Source organism: Calidris pugnax, unplaced genomic scaffold, assembly GCF_001431845.1.
Source record: "Calidris pugnax isolate Ruff unplaced genomic scaffold, ASM143184v1 scaffold248, whole genome shotgun sequence".
In the NCBI taxonomy this organism is placed as follows: domain Eukaryota; kingdom Metazoa; phylum Chordata; class Aves; order Charadriiformes; family Scolopacidae; genus Calidris; species Calidris pugnax.
Genome location: NW_015090965.1, coordinates 770,028 through 791,441, shown reverse-complemented (window position 1 = coordinate 791,441; position 21,414 = coordinate 770,028). Strand labels below are relative to the sequence as shown.

The 21,414-nt window shown below is 40.1% G+C and overlaps 1 protein-coding gene across 1 annotated transcript in view; it reads right to left on the bottom strand.

Moving 5' to 3' along the window:
- Window positions 1-21,408, bottom strand: part of DKK3 (dickkopf WNT signaling pathway inhibitor 3) — a gene marked incomplete at its 3' end in the record, with an annotated part of 23,856 nt that extends 2,448 nt beyond the window's left edge. Inside the window, exons 1-3 of the mRNA XM_014952555.1 lie at window positions 21,284-21,408; window positions 19,150-19,287; window positions 18,561-18,644 (exon numbers count right to left, since the gene is read on the bottom strand). Of these exons, the coding sequence (XP_014808041.1) occupies window positions 18,561-18,644; window positions 19,150-19,287; window positions 21,284-21,349 (288 nt within the window). The remainder of the gene's footprint in view (window positions 1-18,560; window positions 18,645-19,149; window positions 19,288-21,283) is intronic.
- Between the last annotated feature and the right edge of the window lie 6 nt (window positions 21,409-21,414).

Genomic DNA, 21,414 nt, shown 5'->3' with positions numbered 1-21,414 from the left:
GGGGGGGCGGGCTGAAGACATTTGTATTAAATCTATTCTACTTGTACTAGAGTACAACTGTGATTCATTATTTATTGGCTGTTTTTCTGACAGGGGGCAAGACTTGAGGAAGGAGGTTACGCTACAGCAGCAGCCAAGAGTATCTTTATGCTCTGTGGGAGACCATTCTGCGATAGCTTTCTTGATCCCAGGCCAGGTAGCTTTATGCTGTCCTCCCTCCTCTTCCCCAGCAACATTAGTGCTGACCTCAGAAACTCCACAGCAGGGCTGGCTTCCCTAAGCCAGCAAGGGCAGCCCTCAAAGAGGAGGAAAATGTGTTTCCTTTTTCCTTAAACGGCTCCTCTGCTCCCCTTTTCAAGGGGCAGACCAGTTCTTCTCAGGCAAACATCAGCATCTTGGTGGTGCCTGAGTGTTTCTGTCAGCAACAGCTTCTACACTGAAAAACACAGTGCTTCTTTCCACAGCACTGGTAATGCTAAACATTCCTGGGACTTTATGGTAACAGCAGCACTACCTTAAAGCCAGTACTTCTGGGCAGCAGCAGATGTCATACACCATTTGGTTCCCTTTTCCTGGCTGATGGCAGGCCTCTCTTTACCTATCATCACAGCCCGTCACCTGCTAACTTACAGCTGCACGTGTCTAAATACCCACACTTGTAAATTGTACGTCCTGACTTTAATTAAATTTGAATATAGCAAAAATAGGCAGGAGCAGATTCTCAGCTGACATCATTCCTCTGGCATCTCCCTGCTGTCGATGGAGTTAATTTACATTTAGTAACATCCTAGTCTGCTGAAGAACGTGATTTCCACATCGCGTGCTTTTGGAATGCACATAACAAACTCAGTGTTTCCTCTCCCCCTTTTGTGTGCTGCATACGAGCATTCAGCAGACAAGTCTGAGCACTCATTTAAGATTGACAAGGACTGAAGAGCCACATACATCCTAGGAGAAAAAAACCCCACAGTTCCATAATGCATCAGCCTTTGCTACCCAGCTCAGACACTGAAGGAGGCCTCCAGCACGCAAGGTGGTTGAGCATGTTTAGCTTTTCAGATCTGGAATAATTTCATGGCCTGAAAAAAAATGCTCAGGTGAGAGGGACACCTGGGTTCCCACCTGAATCACAGACTCAGACTGAAGTTCCTTCACCCAGAGGTGCCACAAGCGCTGTGGTAGAGATGGCTCACCTTTCACACACGCTGTGAAGGTACAAACAACTCAAATTCTTCCCAGGTATGGCTGTGAGGATAATACAGAGAGTAAGTGTGTGTGTGTGTGTGTGTCTTTTGTACCATCATAAGGTTGATGCTATCTATTAGTCAATTAAAAAAAAAAAGAAAAAAAGAAAAAATAAAAGAAATAGGAATTATACAAAACCCTCTGAATTCTCTAAAAAAACCACTTGACCGCTCTTTGGCAGATATTAATCTCACTTGCTGGAGTAGATGAACTGTCATCTGTGCAACCTGTATTGAAAGTTTCCACTAAGCTTTTAATTTTCCATTTCTACTTTTTTAGATCATTACTCCCCAAACTGCTGACTTCTTCTGCCCCATCCCAGCTGAGTTTCGTGTTGCAGCTGGACTGACAATTAACTCAGCAAGAATTGTAAGTGAAGCTCTTAAATGACTATAATCACGGAAAGAGGAAGATTACACTGTGAAGCAGCTACACTGACTTCAGATCTTCTCCAGATTCAACCTTACAGAAGCTTCTGTGTGAGACAAGGCTGCTCTGCGTGAGTACAATGCCTCCTCCAATTTACCCATTTTGGCCACCTGAGATGTTTTCCCCCAGTTTGATTACCCAGAACATAGAAGGGAAGCCAAACACAATCTAGGGCCTGATTCTCTTCAAGTCAATGATATGATATTCAGGTTATATGTTTATAATTAAGAAGCAGTGATGTCAGCTATGTTAATACATTAGTTTCACCAGCTCCAGGCTGCTATAAATTATCGCATTTTTGCCGCTTCGTTATACCAGTACGGTGTGTGTTCTGCTTGTTTGCTTTTGTGTGGGTCAAAATCCAAATGTTCTATAGTATGTCTGAGGTTTTGTGGTTCCGTTAGCCACTTCTCTTCGGCAGCCATGCTCCTTCTAGCCAATTTTCTGTCTGTAGCCTTGCCAACTTCTTCCTGAATCCCTCTGTATAAACCATACCCAGAATAAACTATACCATTTCATTCCTGTTCCATCCACTTTCGGGCAAACAGCCAGGTCTCAGTGTAGTCAGTTTTTCCAATTGTCCCTCCCCACAGAGGAGAAATCTTGCCATAATCGTTTTTAAGCTCATGGAGTAACTCTCTCTCTAGCTCTAAAACCACCTAACACCAAAATTGCAGTTCTCCAGTCCCTGCTTTCTCCTGCACTAATGAGTCCCCCACCAAAAAACTTCTTTTTTTCCTTCCTATTGAATTGTGTCCCACCAGTTCAGACTTTCAGTTTTATGAGGGTTCTCAGTTGGGGGAAAAAGTCCCTTCACGGTTTTCTTTCCTGGCATGCAAAAAGCTTGCTTTCATATGCTCTCTGTGAAATTTTGTGCCACATTCCAAACCAGCTTCCTAGATATTATAATCTATGGTCAATGCAGAACTCAGTAATGCTTACAGATACAGATGTGTAACTTTATTTTTTTTTTTAAATTTTATTTTTTATAACCTATGTAATCAGGCAGCAGACTTTTCTAATCAGACTACCTTGAGACACAGCAGTTGCTGGACAAGGACCAAACCCAAACATCTGCTGCAATAGATTCTGAACAATCCATTTTTTTCTGAAATACTGCAAGCTAAGTTATTTCTCAGAATATTTTGTCTTTGTAGGAGTGACCTTGTAAACTGAGGAGAGGGGGTGCTGGCTTCTGACATGCAGCAGAGCATACAAGTTGAGCAGACAGAATAAAGACAGAATTACCTACACTTTTATAATAGTGTATATCTCCCTGAAATCCTTTACGATGTTTTACCAGTTCATTTAACACAGCAGCAAAGGAATATGCTGTCAAAAAGTGCTAAAGAATAGAGCAGAGTGAAAGCAGGACTGCCTATTTATTAACGGGCATACTAGGACCCATAAACAACAGGCCAGGATGGAGAAGGGCACGCTGTGTACCTCTAAGTACATACTCGGCATCCTGTGGGCTTTTATTATAATATTGTGCTCTGCAATGGATATCCTGCAACACCTGAAAGCAATTTGGGGGCCAGGATCTGTTCCAAAACCAACAGGGGGGGAAAAAAAAAACCAACAACAAAATACTGAAACTCATGGAAAAGGTTCCCCATATTATAAGACTGCTAAAACTGCTGCTGAAAGAAACCTCAGTTTTCCTGTCTTTGGCAGATTATGCCAAGTCATCATTTATTTTCCCAAAGAATGGTTGGTCTCCACACTTGAGAATAAAATTCCCAAAGAATGGTTGGTCTCCACACTTGAAAATAAAAGAGTGAGTGATGTTAGTGACAATGAGGTATGGTAGCACCACAACTAGCAGGAAACTGAAGGAGATGCCTGAGAGAGAGACGGGTCAAAACTGGGGTAACAGGTTTTGACCAGAGCACTTTCCTTCGGGCTGAATGTTTACATAGACATAGAAAGGCACAGAAGAAAAAAGTCTTCTTTCAACATGATAGGACAATCTTCACGCTCCAGCCAACACCATGCCTTTGTCCTAGAAGGTGCTATGGGCTATTTTGGCAGACTGTACTTGACTGGTGGAGCGTGGCCAGGCGTGGTGTGGACCACATTAGCCTCTGCCTGTAGAACACACGAAGGGTAAGTGTCTCAAGGATAAGGATAACAAGGCCAGAGTTAATCCACTTTCATCTGCAATGTTCATCTGGTTTCTGAACCTCACTATGGCAGTATTTTTAATACTCATGTTTTGCTGGTCATACAGAACGTACTGCAATCATGCTTATTCTGCTTTGCTCTTTTTCCCCTTCGTTCCTAATTAACACCCTAAGCATAGAATAGAAAATATGCTCAACTGTATTCTGGTACCATCTGACTTTCAAAACAAAATTCACTGGTTTCAGAGAGGTAAGAAACTTTTGCCAGCAGGTACACAACATAGCAAGCAATGCTACAAAAACTGTTGGTGCAACAATTAGAAAATGATTTTTAGTAATGACCTTGGAAATGCTCGGGGGCCTCTCTTGGAGTTCACTGAGACAACTACGCTTCAAAAGCTTCTCTGAATAAAAAGCCCCTTTACATGTTTCTTAAAAGTTCCTGATGGAAGGAAATTCCATTTTCCAAAACCCGTAACTCAACTAAAACTCAGTGTTAACCTCCATAAATGGTAGCTGCAGATCCTTCTCAAACAGTTCCTGAGCTCACCCAACTCTATGTGTGAGACAACAATAATTTCAGCCATAGCTGAAGTGCTCCAGCAAAATCCCTTGTGCAGGCTGAAACAGACACTTCTTAGCATTAGCAACTTTCAGAGTTAATGTTTACTTCTGTGTTTATATATCCCCTTCTAGTTTTTGTTTTAATTTCTACAAGTCATTTCACAGAGGGCCAGTCTCCATTACTGCAGCAGATGGCAAAAACTGCTGAGTAGTACAGAAAAAAACCCATAAAAACTGTTTTATGTTCTACATGTACTACATGTTTTAGAAATAGGGCAGAGTTGCATAGAATGGAATATTGTTTTATGGAAACTACTCCCATAGTTTGAATTGCAGTAGCATTCCAGCTCCTAATCTCTTAGTTGTCTAGACAGGGCACATAATGCACTTGTCTTTAATGAGATATGAATTAATTTGCCTTGAAATACCTCAAAACCTCTGTAATGCTTTCCAGCGGAGCAAATGTCTTACTGTTGCCCTGCCAAGTACATAGCACTCATAAAAATAAGGACTACTGTTAAAAAAAGACATATTAAAATGAGCAGACATGTGAGTTGCAAACTATGGTATTAGTCACATCCCAGTGCGATGTGGGAAGGACAGCTATTTGCGTGGCTGGTCAACAGGAATGTGACTTCTGAGCTCAAAACTAATAAATAAGAAAACACAAATGACTCCCTCAGTTTTGTCTTGAACTTCTCCGTAGAACTAATATCTCACCCATTTCCTTTTCCCCTGTCAAGAAAACAGAAACATTTTAAGTGGGAAAACTTCATTTCTGGCTCTGCACGTGATGCAATATGAATGAATGCAAGTGTGTCTACATGACATAACTGAAGATGGCCCAGAGGCATAAAATGTCATTTTATCCACAGCTTCAAGGAACTGAGATTTCAATGAAAGAAGAAACTACACACAAAAGCAAAAAAAAAAAAAAAAAAAAAAAAAAAAAAAAAAAAAGGTACCTGACGAATACTTCAGGATAATGAGAAAAATGATGCCTAGATGCTCTATCAGATCATGTTCTGTTCATGCATGGTAATAATCTCTCTATGTCATGTAATAATTTCATGGCAGGTCACTCTTTGGAAGCAATCACTTTATTTTCTTCCCTCTCTCCCTCTTTTTCTCAGGAAGCAATGTAATTATCTGGTCCTGGCAAGAGCACAGCCTCTGCAAATGATGCTGAGTAAGAAACACAGAGCAAAGTACTAACTTCAATCTCATCTGCAATGGCATCAGAGCACACACACTAGAAGAACTGTTCAAATTTGGTAGAAAAACCCCACAAATTATGATCTGACAGGTAAGTCATTTAGTCTGGAAACTAAGAGCTACCCAACCAAGACAGGAGCAAAGATCTGTGTAGATGTATATATATACACACACATATATATATATGTATACAGCCATATATATATATATATAGGGTACTATATATATACACACACACTCACACAAATATATTTATAGGGAAGTGACTTTCTGCAACAGCAGAAGTTTCATCTCATCCCACATATTTGCCCTAGAGCAGACTAAAAAAAAAAAAAAAAAAAAAAAAAAAAAAAAAAAAGGTACCTGACGAATACTTCAGGATAATGAGAAAAATGATGCCTAGATGCTCTATCAGATCATGTTCTGTTCATGCATGGTAATAATCTCTCTATGTCATGTAATAATTTCATGGCAGGTCACTCTTTGGAAGCAATCACTTTATTTTCTTCCCTCTCTCCCTCTTTTTCTCAGGAAGCAATGTAATTATCTGGTCCTGGCAAGAGCACAGCCTCTGCAAATGATGCTGAGTAAGAAACACAGAGCAAAGTACTAACTTCAATCTCATCTGCAATGGTATCAGAGCACACGCACTAGAAGAACTGTTCAAATTTGGTAGAAAAAACCCCACAAATTATAATCTGACAGGTAAGTAATTTAGTCTGGAAACTAAGAGCTACCCAACCAAGACAGGAGCAAAGGTCTGTGTAGATGTATATATATGCACACAAATATCATCTGCAATGGCATCAGAGCACACACACTAGAAGAACTGTTCAAATTTGGTAGAAAAACCCCACAAATTATGATCTGACAGGTAAGTCATTTAGTCTGGAAACTAAGAGCTACCCAACCAAGACAGGAGCAAAGATCTGTGTAGATGTATATATATACACACACATATATATATATGTATACAGCCATATATATATATAAGGTACTATATATATACACACATACTCACACAAATATATTTATAGGGAAGTGACTTTCTGCAACAGCAGAAGTTTCATCTCATCCCACATATTTGCCCTAGAGCAGACAGGACTGGTTATATATATTATATATATATATATATTTCTCTTCTTTTCTCCTGTTTGTCAGGTGTACTGGAGAGGAAGCAGGATGGCAGAAATTCTGACAACAAAATCTTCCCTTAGGCCTTCTGGAAACCTGGTATTGTACTCTGTCCTTTTTTCTTTTTTTTTAAATACACAGGGACTCTATAATCTTCTATATCCATAATTAGACAGAGAAGGAATATTCTGAAGTTGGAGAACCTGAGACCCAAAACCAATAGCCACGTGCTCCATGTTTAATTGCTCCATGTTAAAAAAGGCTTTTTCACACAGTATGAGATTATCAAATGAGGTCAAAATACTGATGCGTGTTTATAAACAAAGTTTACGTAATTATTTTGCAATTAATTGTCTTAATAGAGAAATGCATCTACCCTGTGGTCTAAAAGATCTTGAGTTTTATTCTAAATGTCTTGAGATACAGTAACAGTTACGGAAACACTGTAAAACTGTGTTACAAATCTCAAAATTATTTCTAAGTAGTGAGCAATCATATAAAGATACAGCTTTCCTGTAATGGTGTGCCCAGGGGCTGAATTTTAAAGCAGGCGTCTCTTCTCTCTACAATTGGTGATTACAAAGTTTCCATGATTCACTACCAAACTATGTAAATTTTGAAAATTTATGAAAGCAAAACAACCCAGAGTAGTTGTACACAGCAAGGATGTGAAACAGCTGTGCAAAAAGAAAAGCGGTTGAAAACAAGATTTCTGTACTTAATAGCTGCTTGCTAATCTTAATCACTAAATTAAGAGTAGCACACTGAGAGTTAGACACCAACCTGTGCCCTGTCCCTCACAGAACCTACTTCAAACCCTGAATCTTATGTGCTTTCTTCTTATATGATACTCTTTTTTTGGTAGCTTACAGTTTCAACAGACTTATTTACTGTGTTTAAGGTGTCAGCCAAAGATAATAATACTAGAACAGAAATACATGGGTAAGAATTAATCTAGAACAAATTCTATCTACAGCAGAGTTGCCAGGGTGGGAGACTGCTGTTACTCTAGAGGAAAGGGAATAATTTATTTTCCATAAGCTGTAGATGGAAGAAGGTGGTGCTTAAATTCCAGCAATAGAGACGTTAGTGTGAGCACAGAAAAGCATTGGAATAAATCATCTCCAGCACTTGAGGATTTTGAGAACATGAGATGTATGTCTCCCTAAGGATGGAGAAGGCATCTGGGTGGTAGAGGTTTACTTTTTGAGGCTTCTTCCAGACCCCTTCTTTGAGGCATTTGCTGGGATTTTAATAGAGCCTTTTTTTTTCCTTAATTAAATTCTCAGTCTAAAATCATGTGTCTAGAGGATATCAACAACTTGAGACAATGACTATTCATAAATATTCATTTCGTTTCCTAAAGAAACTCCATTGAAGAAGAAATGGAAAAGGGTCTTCAGCATTCTCTTTATGTCCTTCCAAAAAGGACATAAGAACGTGAATGTATTACAGATTTTTACCATGTATGACATTTACGACAAAACACCTACTAGGGGACCAAAACTTTCTTTCGATGATATATATGAAATATTTTGGACAGAGAAAGACCACTAAGGTTCCCCTTTGCCTGACACCATGACATCAGCCTCTCTGTGTGTGTAAGATGCTTCTTCCACCCCATGGGATGAGTGGACTTCCTAAGGTACCAAGTTTGAGGGATTCTTCATGTGATGTAAATTCCCAGAACAGGCTCAGTCATTTCCAGACAGAAAAAGAAGTAAACAAATCTGAAACTCCCACCCCACCCTGTATATATTTTTAGCAATTATGCTACATTATGACATATTACTAATTGGAAGGGAGAAGTGGACTTGTTATTAAGGTAAGAATTGGGACAGGTAGATAAATTGGAGGGAGGTTCTCTCTATAAGATGCACTGGTGAACAACCCTGATTTGACAGCTTATGCATTCACTGGTCTGGCATTCCTCAGTGTTAACTATCAAAGCCACTCAGTCCCTCAAAACGTCAGGCAGACACACCACAAAAGATACCAAAATGCTGGTTTTGAATCAGATGGGAGGAAGGACAAAGTGAGACTTACTCAGCTGACACAGAAATGCATTTCTCAAGGGAATACATTTGAAGCCACCATTCTGCAGTGCTTTTTTTTTTCCACATTTGCCAAATATTTGATGAAACAGAACTAAACAGAAACAAAACTAAACAGAAACAGAGTTCAATTCACCACTTTCCTTCAGTTTCCATGGTTTACCTTGGTAAATAGTCATACAAAACACCACTGAACTGGATTAGTTGCATCTCACATGTCTTCCTGACCATAAACAACTGCACAGAAGGCCAAGAAATCACAGATCTCTGCCTACTCCCTGGTGTAAAACCAGTGTCATTCTACTGATTTTGATGAATCTACACCTCCAGGAAAAAAGTTAAGAGAAGCCTTAGGCTCATCATATATGGAACTACGTGTTACAGGGCCAATCTCCCAGTCACGGTGAATTGGTACCATCCTGCCACCTTACATATAACACTACAAATGTAAACCAGCTGCAGATTTACTCCATTCATCTGTATCCTTTGTACCTCTATCATTCTAAGATTGTCAAAGATGTAAATAAAAAAAATAAAAAGATAAAACATTTATGGCTTGGCATCTAGTACCATAGCTAAAGCTCACTGCTTCATTAAATAACATTGTTTCAGCTAAAGCCTCAAATAAGTAGCTGCTGGAGCCAATGGATTAAATCATGTAACCAAAACCAGTGGAAAGAATGACTCTTTTGCCTTAAAGCTTTTCCCATCATGTGATTAATTTTGCTACAGGGGTCTGACCGCAGGAAACACACCCTGCTGTCTAAAGACAGTCCATGCTATGATCCACTTAACAGACATCAGTAGATCACAGAATTATCACTAGCCCATACACAAGATTCATTCTCCTGACTGTGAGAAGATAAAAAACATTTACCTTACAGAGAAGATTAAAAAAAACCATTTAATCACAAGATTCATTCTCCTGACTGTGAGAAGACAAAAAAACATTTACCTTACAGAGAAGATAAAAAACCATTTAACTTCTCTTAGGATAAATAGGTAGATCTAGTAGAGGCAGAAAGTAAAAGCATTCATGCTTTGTCCTATTATCTCCCTTCAACCTGGACATGATCTGTAAAAGACGTTTGGACAGCCGTGGTTCCCTAAATTCAGCATGTTATGTGTGAGAAGACTGAACTAAAACCAGGGAAAAGGTAAACAGCTGCTCTTTGATCTACATTACTCCCTCACCACGCCTTGTTTGCCAAAGAGCTGAACCAACAAGGTTCCCTCAAACAAGGAAGAAGCAGGTAACTGAACATGGCGCACACCTCCCCACAGATGAAAAGCTTCAGAATTTATCTCCACAACCAACAAGAATGCTGTAAGCTTCAGAAGTGGTGCTTGGCTCTCAGATGGACATTGATGAAGCAGTGGGTGGGCATTGACTCTCTGAAACAAAGTCTGTTTTGTGGCCTTCTGGAGATAAACGTACTGGTTGTGATTTTACTAAAACAATCACCTAGAACATTGAATCAATTCTAGGCACAGGGATTGCGTTACAGTAATAGCTTATTTTTGGTGAGGAGAAATTTATTCCAAGAAAGTCTTTCTCCCTTCAATACTTAGTTACTCAAAGAGTAACAGTCCAGATAGACAAAATGGGTGAGGCACTTCTTCAGCCAGCTTCATTTTGTATGAAAATATTCATTTTCTTTGGAGTTTAACTGGAATAGAAATACATCATAGCACATAAAGATCTTGTAAATTTTAAAATCGTTCTAAACATTGGCATAGACCTGAATTACTCCTGAAGAATGTTACTTTTGGAATACTTTTGGGATACTTTTGGAATATCAATTAGTACTACACAGTTTTGTTTGCCTAATTTGAGAGGAAAAAAAAAATCTTAGACTAAGCTAGACTAATAGGAATTATGAAAGAAATCCTAGTCACTCTTTTAATTTTGTTTTTTCATTAGTAGCAAAGTAAATTTACTAAAGTTATCTAAATTACTTCAGACTCCCACTGGTAGGAACCAGAGGAGGATTTCATACCTTTAATTTGGAGTAACCCCTTCGCTGTTGCGTCAGTTCTTTGCCTGTAAATCCAAGCCACCATTTAAGACATAAAAAAAATGTAATAATGATCTGTGTTCTCTGACCTTTGGTTGTTGTGTTTTCAGCCCAAACACCTGCCTGGTTTGCCTCCCCTCCCAGCAAAAGGCACCTTCCCTCTCTTTGCTCTGATAAGGTCTAGCAGCTGTTTACACCTCCTTCTTTGTTCAAAGTCACCAAGGATGGTATTTGAGTCCATGGAAACTGCGCTCTCGCTTTTCTCCACATCATGGCCACCACAGCACTATAGTATTACAAATCCATCTTATGTTCCATCTTATGCACTATCCATTCTGGGTCTGTGACTTTCTACACAGCATTCTCTCTGAGAAAACAAGCCAACTCAGAATGGACTAAGTTCAGTAAATAAAGATGTGGACACTGAGCCGTATGACACACACCTCAGCTGGCAATTACAAACATTTCTCACCTTCTTTCTTGGAGGATCAGAGGCAACACATGTTCTTCAAACACCTCATGTCAGGTCTTTCCATTCATTGAGGCTAATATTCAGATTTTTCTGGCTACAGTCCAGTGAACATCAGATGACCAGTAAAAGCTTTGGTCTTAAGAGGCACACTGTGATTGACAATAAGGCCATCCTATCATCCATGAGCTAAATTAAATCTCTTACCAGCTTTTGCATCACTAAGAAGCATTTGCTGCTTATGGAGTTAGATATGAATACTCAGGGGTATGCAAACACTCCATCACACCTTTCATACAAGAAAGGGATGTCTCTTCTCTACAACAAGATTCATAACCTAGAAGTATTACAGATCAATAAGAGCAATTCAAAATATTAATTACAAAGTTTTTCTCATCTTTGGTTACATCCTCTTTCCCTTGGCACCCTTACCCACCTCATTTTCTATTCTAACAAACACAAGCTACTTGTCCTGACAAGTTATTTGTACCTTCCCCTCAGCTTCATATTCTACACTGCAAGGACTGAAACTGAAAAGGGAAAAAAAAAGGGGGGGTTCAGTAAAACTTTCAGAATGTCTGAACTCAGTCAGACTGAAGAGCCCTGGCTCTCTAAAACAAGTCATGGCATGACTTGCTTCTTTCAAAAGAAGACACAGGTATTCAGGCTTCTCAGGATCACTATCAGAATATTCTTTGGCTCACGGGGCTCAAAAAGCTGAAGGCCTAGCTCCATTTTGTACGGCCACTCCGTGTCTTCTCCAACAGAGTAAGCCTAGGCTGTGAGCAGATTGCTACCATCAGACAGGTTAGCAAACTTAAAACATCCAAAAGGCCAAACACACACCACACTGCCTCGGGGAGGTTGTGCAAGAGACTGAAAGAACTAAGGGTAGATTTGCTAGTGAAAAGCAGTAGTTTTTCATGCATGATAAGATAAAAAAATAATAAAAAAAAAAGAGTCTATTCGTTTTCCTGCAAGAATTTAGGTGGATTGGGGACCTAGCCTCCAAGATGTGTTTTGTTCTAAAACGTAAGCTATGACTCGCAGACGCTTGAGGTGTACTATTTAACAAGTATTAATTGAATTTGCAAAAGAGAGTGCAATAACATGCAGGTATTCAGCTTACAAAGGGCCAGCGAAACTATGGTTCACTTTTTTACCTGACTACCATTGTAAGCTAGTTGAATTTGCAAAAGAGAGTGCAATAACATGGAGGTATTCAGCTTACAAAGGCCTAGTGAAACTATGGTTCACTTTTGTACCTGACTGCCATTGTAAGCTATTCATGCATTATTTTTTTTTTCCAAAAGCTTTTGCTTACATTGTAACTGTAATAATCTATTCAAGTTACTGCATAGCATATAGACTAGAGAAACCATGATGCAGTTCATTCCAATCTCTTATGTCTCTCCTGCAGCATTAGCTAGGAAGGACCATTTGCCCTATCTGCTCCTGCACTAAGAACTACCAAAGGGGTTGGGTGTTTTGAAAAGAACTGTACTAGTCAAGACATGATTCATGTCATAACTTACGTCAACAGAGCAGGCTGGACAGTTCACAAAAAAGCAAACTAAGAGTGCTAATGAATAAAATGATGTAGTATACAAAACATACCGGATTTAGATATAATGGGATTTTTGGCTAGACAGAGATCAGGATTTCAACCCAGGAATGCACTTAGCATGTCTATTGAGGGTTTAAGGTTGTTAAATGCAAGTCATCAGGGCCTAAAAACTCTGTGAAAAATGGAACAAAAAAATTGGAAACAAACATAGGACTGGGGTGCCCAAAACAAGTGTCTACCCTGAGACACCAGCATGCCAAAGGGAGTAGAAGTCAACACCAAGATGCTGCATGTTCAAATTTCTGCCATCAGCTGCTCTCCTGCAGTGTTGCTGATGGAAAAATTGCAATTTCCATTCCGTTAATGCTTCCTTCTACGTTTTTAAAGCTCTTTTTCTCTTCAGCACTGGCAGGAACTCCTCTCCCTGGAGCAGTATGAAAGAGCAAAGAGAGCAACTCCAGTGTATGTGGCTGAGAACGTTCTTAGTGAAATCATATAAAAGTTGCTCAAATAGGAATCAAGCAATTACTTTAGCAGCTTTGGATATCTGCAGAGAAGTGGAAGCTTGGTTATGAAGTGTTACAGCTTAGCCATTTAAAACAGATTTTTCTCTAGAAAAGGGGGAAATAGAACCCCAGGGGCTAATGTTTAGTTCTACTACTATTTTCTTTCTTTTTACTATGAGACTAAAGATAAAGCCTGAAAAATGCTTTAAATAAAGCCATTATAATGGGGATGCTATCCATTCTATCTCTACAAATAAACCAGTGACCTGACTGACAGCCACGTCCAGAACCTGCCAAATCAGCTTGTAAAAGCAGTTTCAGAGCGATACAGTTCTCCCTGCCCAGAGCTGCAGGGGTGCAAACAGCAGTCCCTAACCATGGAAATAAAGGCCTGGTATCCTGGGGCCTCTCTCCTAAGGACCTGAAGAGTGTTTGAAATGACTTCCTAACCCGCTGCTGTATTTACAGAAGGTGGGAGCCAAACAGATGTGTGCAAACAGGCACACACACCCACCTTCACAAAGAAAGAGGAAGCACCTTGCACAGAATCACACTGAAGGCACCTCTCCTTACTCCCCCACAAAGAAACTTAGACCTGTACTGTGTAACTAACGAGAAGGCACGGTCAAGCCCTCAAGAGTCTCTACCATCAAGAACAGACAAAAGAAAGAAAAACTTTATATAGTGCCAAAGTCAAATGAGAAATGCATGATCCTCTTCCAGCTCCCTGGTACACCCTGCCTAGACACTAGCATCTTTAGAAATCTCTTTTTTGAAAGAGAATTGAAATCAACCAGATGCAGTTCTATGGAAGTTTGGAAAAAAACTCCAAAACCTTGCTAAAGAGAAGCTGTTGTTATTTTTACTTATCAAATTAATACAGACAATAAAAAACCATCTTCAGTAAGCCAGCTTTGAACTAGAAGAGCGAGCTTCCATAAAATGCTACTCTGAATGCAACTGAGAAGAAATGCATCTGATCTTTGTGCAGCAAACCTTACCAGCACCAATTTTGCTTCCTTTTATTTTTGATGCTTTTCATTCATTAGGCTAATGTACCACAACTGAAACAGGACTAGTCAACAAGCCAGAAAACATATTCATTTTCATATGGTAATAAAGAGTGCTGTTACTATTGCTTCCTTTTATTTTTGATGCTTTTCATTCATTAGGCTAATGTATCACAACTGAAATAGGACTAGTCAACAAGCCAGAAAACATTCACCTGTGTTCTACACTTGAGCTTACTACTGAAATTACTCTATTAATTTTCAAGCTAACTAACGTTCCCCAAAGAAGTAAATTATAGAATATTTGGGCCTCAAACCCAGGAGCAAGTGGTTGTAAAACCCTGCACAGACATTACATTAAAATGTGCACATCCAGCTACCTCTTGCCTGTATTTGGCCTCTTTAAAGATACAAGACTGTTGGATCAAAGCCTGACATCTCCGCTGGTGACTGTCAGTCCTCACTGACATCTGAGAAACTGAATGTTAGTCTGGGAATGCAAATGGCGCCTCCAAATAACGCAGCACCTCTGAAGAACTGGATTGCATTGCCAGGAATGGCAAGCAGCCCAGTTCCTCTTCTGGAGACTTAAAATACTCAGAGTCTTCTGGCCACCAAAATACCGTCAAGTGAGTCTAAAGAGAATACTTTTGTGATGCAAAGCCAAGAAGAAATATTGTCTGAGAGGGAAAAGCGTGTGCGTGGGGAAGATTATGCCTTATGTTTCTGAAATAGTATATCAGCACTGTATGTAGGTGTATATACTTATGTGCATTTATATGCACTATATATGTGTGGGTATTTTTACCTTTCTGCAGGAGGACATAGGGGTGGCACAGGCACAGTGATTTAAAAGCAGACACAACCCATTTTGCATTGCCAAATTCATTCCAGCCAGTATGTGGATTTACTATTACAACACAGACCCATCACAAGACACATCTTTGCCCACCTATGGAGGCTTTCCTGCAGGAGGACATAGGGGTGGCACAGGCACTGTGATTTAAAAGCAGACACAACCTATTTTCCATGAAGCTGCTTCCCCATTGCCAAATTCATTCCAGCCAGTAAGTGGATTTACTATTACAACACAGAACCATCGCAAGACACATCTTTGCCCACCTGTGGAGGCCTTTGTGTCATGTCTCAAAGCCCAAAAACTTCACTGGAAAAACTTTCAGTGATTTCAGCGGCTTTGAACTCAGCTCAGAGAATAAATACAAACTGAGGGTCGTAGGGTTCCAGTTACATAGTTCACATTGCAAAGCAGGTAGTTTGCTGAGGTGTTTGATGAATTCTTGTATTTACCACCCAATTTTGTACCTGAAGAGCAGGAGCTGTGGGAATCTTTAACTCTTTCAGTATTCGGTTTCTCTACAAGCATAGAAGTTAAGCTTGTGTGATAACTACTGCCTATTTCTTTTACTTGGCAAACTGAAAATAAAACCAAAAATGCTCTTCTAAAGAGGCACCAATCTGAAGGCTATGGGAGTAGCCACCAGAACAGAGGTCCTGTTCTCACTGGCTAGCTCCCTACAGCCTCTGCTACCAAATTCTCCATCCCCAGAACAAAGTGTCAGTATTGCCCTTTTCAAATAACTGTCAATACTTACAGCTACAATTGTACAAACCTCTTGTTGCACTATACTACACAGCAGGATGAATCACTAATGGGTATTACGGATGTATATTACAGAGCAGCATATACTAACTGTATTTAGCAGCTCACTGAGATAATCTCCACAAAGATTTCAAAAGGTTTCCATTTTAAACTGCCTGGAAAATACAAGACGAAGTAATACATGTATTACTTTGCTGCTAACATTTAAAATAAGAAGCAGAATTACTCTTCTATCATCCAGTGGTCTGGGAAGCCCACAGCCTAGAAAGTGGTTGGGACATTCCACAATGTCACATGACATTTCAACTATGAAAATTTATGTATATAAAATTGACCTAATGGGCCAGCGCAACACTTTTCTGCAACTCATTTTCCGAATACTTTTGTTTTAAGTTTACAGATCTAAGCAATACTGCTTTTCAACTGGGACCAAATTTTTCTTCCACTTAGTACATTTCCCCTTGGCAGCATGATTTTCTTGCCACAACTTAAATTTTCCAATTCTCAATCTCATGCCATTACTCCTACAATAATTCTTCACCTTTGTAGTACCCTAAGAAATTCATATTCCCCCTTAACATTTAAAGTTTTCAACTATTTTCAGATTTACTTCTGTTAGGCTTTCCTTAGTCAAATTAATATATGCATGGTTTTGCCCACCCTCCTTAAATAACAACCAAATACATCTGTTGGTTGCTTTTCCCATTTAGCTTTTTCTCTAACTTGGCAACCTCTAAATAAGGTGTTTGTACCATGGGCATGCTGAAAGTTCAAAATAAGTGTGAGAGGGGAAATAAACATTAACAAATGTAGTTTTGTTTCAGCAGCTGCCACAGTCAGGATGTTGATGAAGAAAGCGCCCCTAAATGATTAGGAGTTAATGTGATCAGTTCTGATTTTGTTTACTTCATAACTGAATAAATACTGCCACCATGAAGTTTGACAAAAATTTGTATTCAGCCCTCAAATTCTTCAGCTGGAAGACTAATAGTGGTATTGGTTCTGGATACAGCATTTTCTTGGTGAGGCAACCTTCCCATAAGGAAAATGCAGATAATGTCACTTGATATATGAAGCTTACAAGGAACATTGTATGATCACTGGAGAAAGCTATCCTAGAAATATTTTTTACAGCTGTGAAGAATGATTAGACACCACAAGCAAGCCAAATACATTATGAAAAAACACCAGTGTTGTGTCCCAGTGCTAAGAAGGTTGAAAGGTTTGCCTTTGTACATTGGGTTTGAAGATCATGATCATATTTGCTTGAAAAAAAAACATTTGGATTGCCTTCATTACACACATCATGTTATTAAAAAGCATTGTGGAATATGTTAACACTTTGTATAAAACCAATCTGTAGGTTAGAACAGTTGCAATTTATTTTGTACCTTGACTTACCACTTAATCTATGTGCTTTGCAAAACAGTAAAGAAAAAAGATGTGTATGGCATACACAAGCAACTTCATTTTGCTAGTTGCCATTCTCAAACTTTAATAGCACTATAAAAATATGAGCTGAAAGAGAGAAAACTTAGTTAAGAGTTTTATAGCACAAAAGATGCACTAATTTCACGTTTTATGTCCATTAAGAGTGACCACCATGATTTTTGGGTTTTTTTAAGTTTTATAAAATAGTTAAAGAGCTGCTTCTGTGAGAGAACTTGAAGAAAGTTACTCTAAAAAAAGTCAGGGCATGTTAAGCTAAACTAAACCACAAACTATTAGTCAGCAGAGGAAACACTGGAAAGTCCTGTCTTAGTAAAAGCATCAAAAAGTCCGTTTCGGTAAGGCTGTAACCGAAGAAATCCTAACAGTTGTTCTAAGTAGTGGTACATGCTGAATTTCTCATGGAACTGCTGAGGTTTAGCAAAGGTACCTGTGTTTGCAAGACTCAAGTAAAGAATATTCTTGAACTTTGAAACACTTTTGGGAATCCCTATACAACCGTATTTTCTGAGAGGAGGTGGGATCTATTGTCCTGCCTCTCTCCCCTTCCCCACAGTGACATTTCACAACCAGTTGTCCATTACTGGGTTAGGCTGAAAAGCATAACTGAAAAGCATATATTGTTCCACAGAATCCTCACGACAGACAATTTGGGGTTTATTTTCTAGTGTTAGAAGTCTGTTAGAAGTCCATAAAGCAATTTTTTTATGAAATCCAAAAGCACAGAGAGGACATACATTAAGCACTGTTATACCAAGGGTTTATTCATGCTCACTGGAAAAGGCTGTGTAACTATCTTTGCTATTTCAGTACAATATTTACATTTGACAGACAAATTGAATACTCAGATCAAGCACCTTAGTTAATTGCAACACTGAAATTCTGCTTTCAATTCATAATAAAATATAATTTGAAATACAGTATTACAATAGATATAATGAATAGTATTTATTTTACTAATAATATTAATATATTATATATTAATAGAAGCATCTTAATTAAAAAACCCAACATTTTTGACTGCTTACCCCTAATGGCTTTGTGTGTTTTAAAGCATTCAGAAATTTCACTAGGTGAACTATATCATGTTTTTCTGAGTCGTGAGACCAAAATACTTGTTTAATATTCAAAAGGAAAAAATGTATTCACTTACATGATTTCTTTTGTTTTCTCCATCTTTTATAGATGTAATAACTGTCTCAGAAAAAACTGTTGATCCAGTTTTGTTATCTGTAACCTGATACAACAAAAGAACAAAATATCAAACTACATTTTTTATTAGTCCTTTGTTAGCCTCAGTCTTACATTCTGCAATAATTAACCCACACCCACCTCGTCTTTTTTTTCCCCATTTTGCTGCCATTTGTATAAAATCTTAATCTGAGGGGGGAAAGTAGATGACAAGGCTACCTCTGTATCTGTTTAAAATGTCACTGTAATAAAGCTAACTGAACAGGAGATGGTAATTCCTTTATGACGCATGCAATAGTTGTACCTGTGTTCTATTTTTAGCAAGCAGTTTTAAAAATAAATTATTATTTCACATTAACCTTTTATGACGTGTGCCCTTACACAGTCATTAGACAAGCAAATAAGATACAATAAAACCACCAAGTAATTACCATCAGGAAAGTTTATGCTCCAAATTATCTTATTTCTCCCCAAAATGTGCAAAATGTTTTTTATTTTTGAAGAAAAGGTTGTGTAAGAAGGAGCAGCTTGCTATACGTGTTTGCTCATACCTTGTCAATTTCTTGATGAGTCTGAACAGTCTTGTTACCAATTCTGGTTTCTGTATTGGACTCATTATGGTAGTTGGGAGGTAAATTTTCAAAGTTTACTTCTGACAGTTTTTTTGCCCCTTCCTCTTCAGCTTCCATCTGCAAAATTTAAATAAACCAACTGAAAATTAGCAAAAAGTACACAAAGGAGAACACAACGCTTCTTGTGCAGCCCTCAGTAACACCCGGGTTAATCATGAGATGCTGTTAGATGCTGTATGGGAACATTCACTCAGACGGTGACCGCTGCAAGAACTTTTAATGGACTAGAAAAGCAGTGGCGAGCTAAACCCTTGAGCTCTGGACTGTTTAAGCCAAAGTTAGTCTCTGAGAGGAAAAAGGGCATGAAGGCTAGTGACAATTTGGTATCTGCACAGGCTGATGCAGGTCAAGAGCCCGGCTCTCTATTTCCCCCAGAAAACCACTACACACTTAAGACAGGCTTCCCCATCTGCCAAAGAGAAAATATTTTGGCAGGACAGAGAGGTAGCCAAAGCCCCTTGACGTTAACAGAAGCAGTCCTATAGATCTAGGGTGCAACACACCCAGAATCTCATTCTCTCTTTCAGTTCTTTGTTTGCCAGATGAAGACTCAACGCAGAGAAGGAGCGTTCCCTGAATCAGCAGAGTATGCTCAGCAAAAGGGCATGAGTCTTGTAAACAACACAAACTCGGAATAAATTGTGTCACTTTGTTATTCGCAACTGCTGTTACCAGAGCTAGGAGGCCACAAGTTCATCCAGGCTGAACAACAGCTTTTTTTTTTCCCCAAGTCAGAATTTCTGTTTCCTGTGCATCCTTTTTTTTTTATTTTAAATGACAGCTGTAAATCTTTTTAGTGTAAAGCTAAGTGTATCTGCTAAGACACAGCTCAGATAATCCACATTTTGTGCTGGATACAGACCATTCCTCAATCCAGAAATGATTCCAGGAAGAGTAAAACAGGCAGAAATTTTGATCACTTCCTTATTTATAACTAAGTAGATTTTCAGCACTGTAAAGAATATTTCCAAAAAATGGCTTGTCTCAGTGGGTTTGCAGTCTAAATGAAGTGGATGAAGGAGGTAGATTTCAGCAACTGTCCAGATGACAGTAAAAGTTCAGAAACTATCTAGTTAAAGTAAACAAAGGTCTGTTTCCCCAGTGGGTTGTCAGTAAAAGGTTTTATCAGACTCTGTGTTTTTGAATGAGAGGAAAAGAGAACTTTGAAGGAAGATTCTTAAAACGAAGGGTGAAAAAGCGCAGAAGTAAGGGGAATGGAGGAATAAGGTCCTTGACAGCGACAGGAGACAGGGACTCAGGGTCTGGACTCAGTTCTTGGCTTGGAAACAGGTACTGTGTGATTCTGGGCAAGGAATGTGGGATCTAGACATGGAAGGGAGCTGCTTCTCCACAGGGTTTTCAGGACTGCCCTACACCTGTGAATCCCGGGCCGGGGTAACCTCCTGTGTCTCAGATCACACTAAGACAATAAAATAAGTCTTCTCTTCACTCCTCCCCTTGCCACGCACTGTTATTTTCTCACTGGAGGATTCCACGGACCATTTGCTTGCATTTTTACCTCACAACCTGCCTGCACTGCTGCAAGAGGATGGTCTCCTGAGGCGGCCCCCGGCGCTACCACACAGACAGACAGACAGAGACAGACGGCGAACCCCGAGCCGCGGGGATGCGCAGGTGGCCCCGATGGGAGAAGCGGGGCGGGCCAGCCCGACGGCGAGCAGAAATAGCGGCTGAGGCAGAGGAGAGAGCAGCGCCGGGACCCCCCGCACCGTCCCGCCTCCCCGCCTGAGGAGGGCGGCCGCGGCGGGCGGGGGACACCGAGCTGAAGGGATTTTCCCGCTCTCCCCTGCCCGGGGCAGCGGTTCCTCAACTCCCTCCCCCCCCTTGGGCAGGGCCAGCCGCCGGATTCCTTCGTCGCAGGCGTGGGCTCGGTCCCTCCCGGGGGACACGGAGAGGCGGCGGCTGACAGGAACGGACGACGGCGCTGCCCGCAGGTGCGGCCTCAGGGACTGTGAGGGGAGAAGGGGCCTCCCGCCCCGCCGGGTGTCCCTCCCCTCACACACACACATACACACTCCCGCCGCCCCCTCACCTCCTGCACCGCGTTGCGCAGCTTGTGCTGCGTGTCCTCCATGAGCGCCTCCACCTCCCGCAGCATCTCCCCCAGGCTGGCCGCCCGCCGCCGGCCGCCCCCCGCCGCGGCGCCACACAGGAGCCCCAACA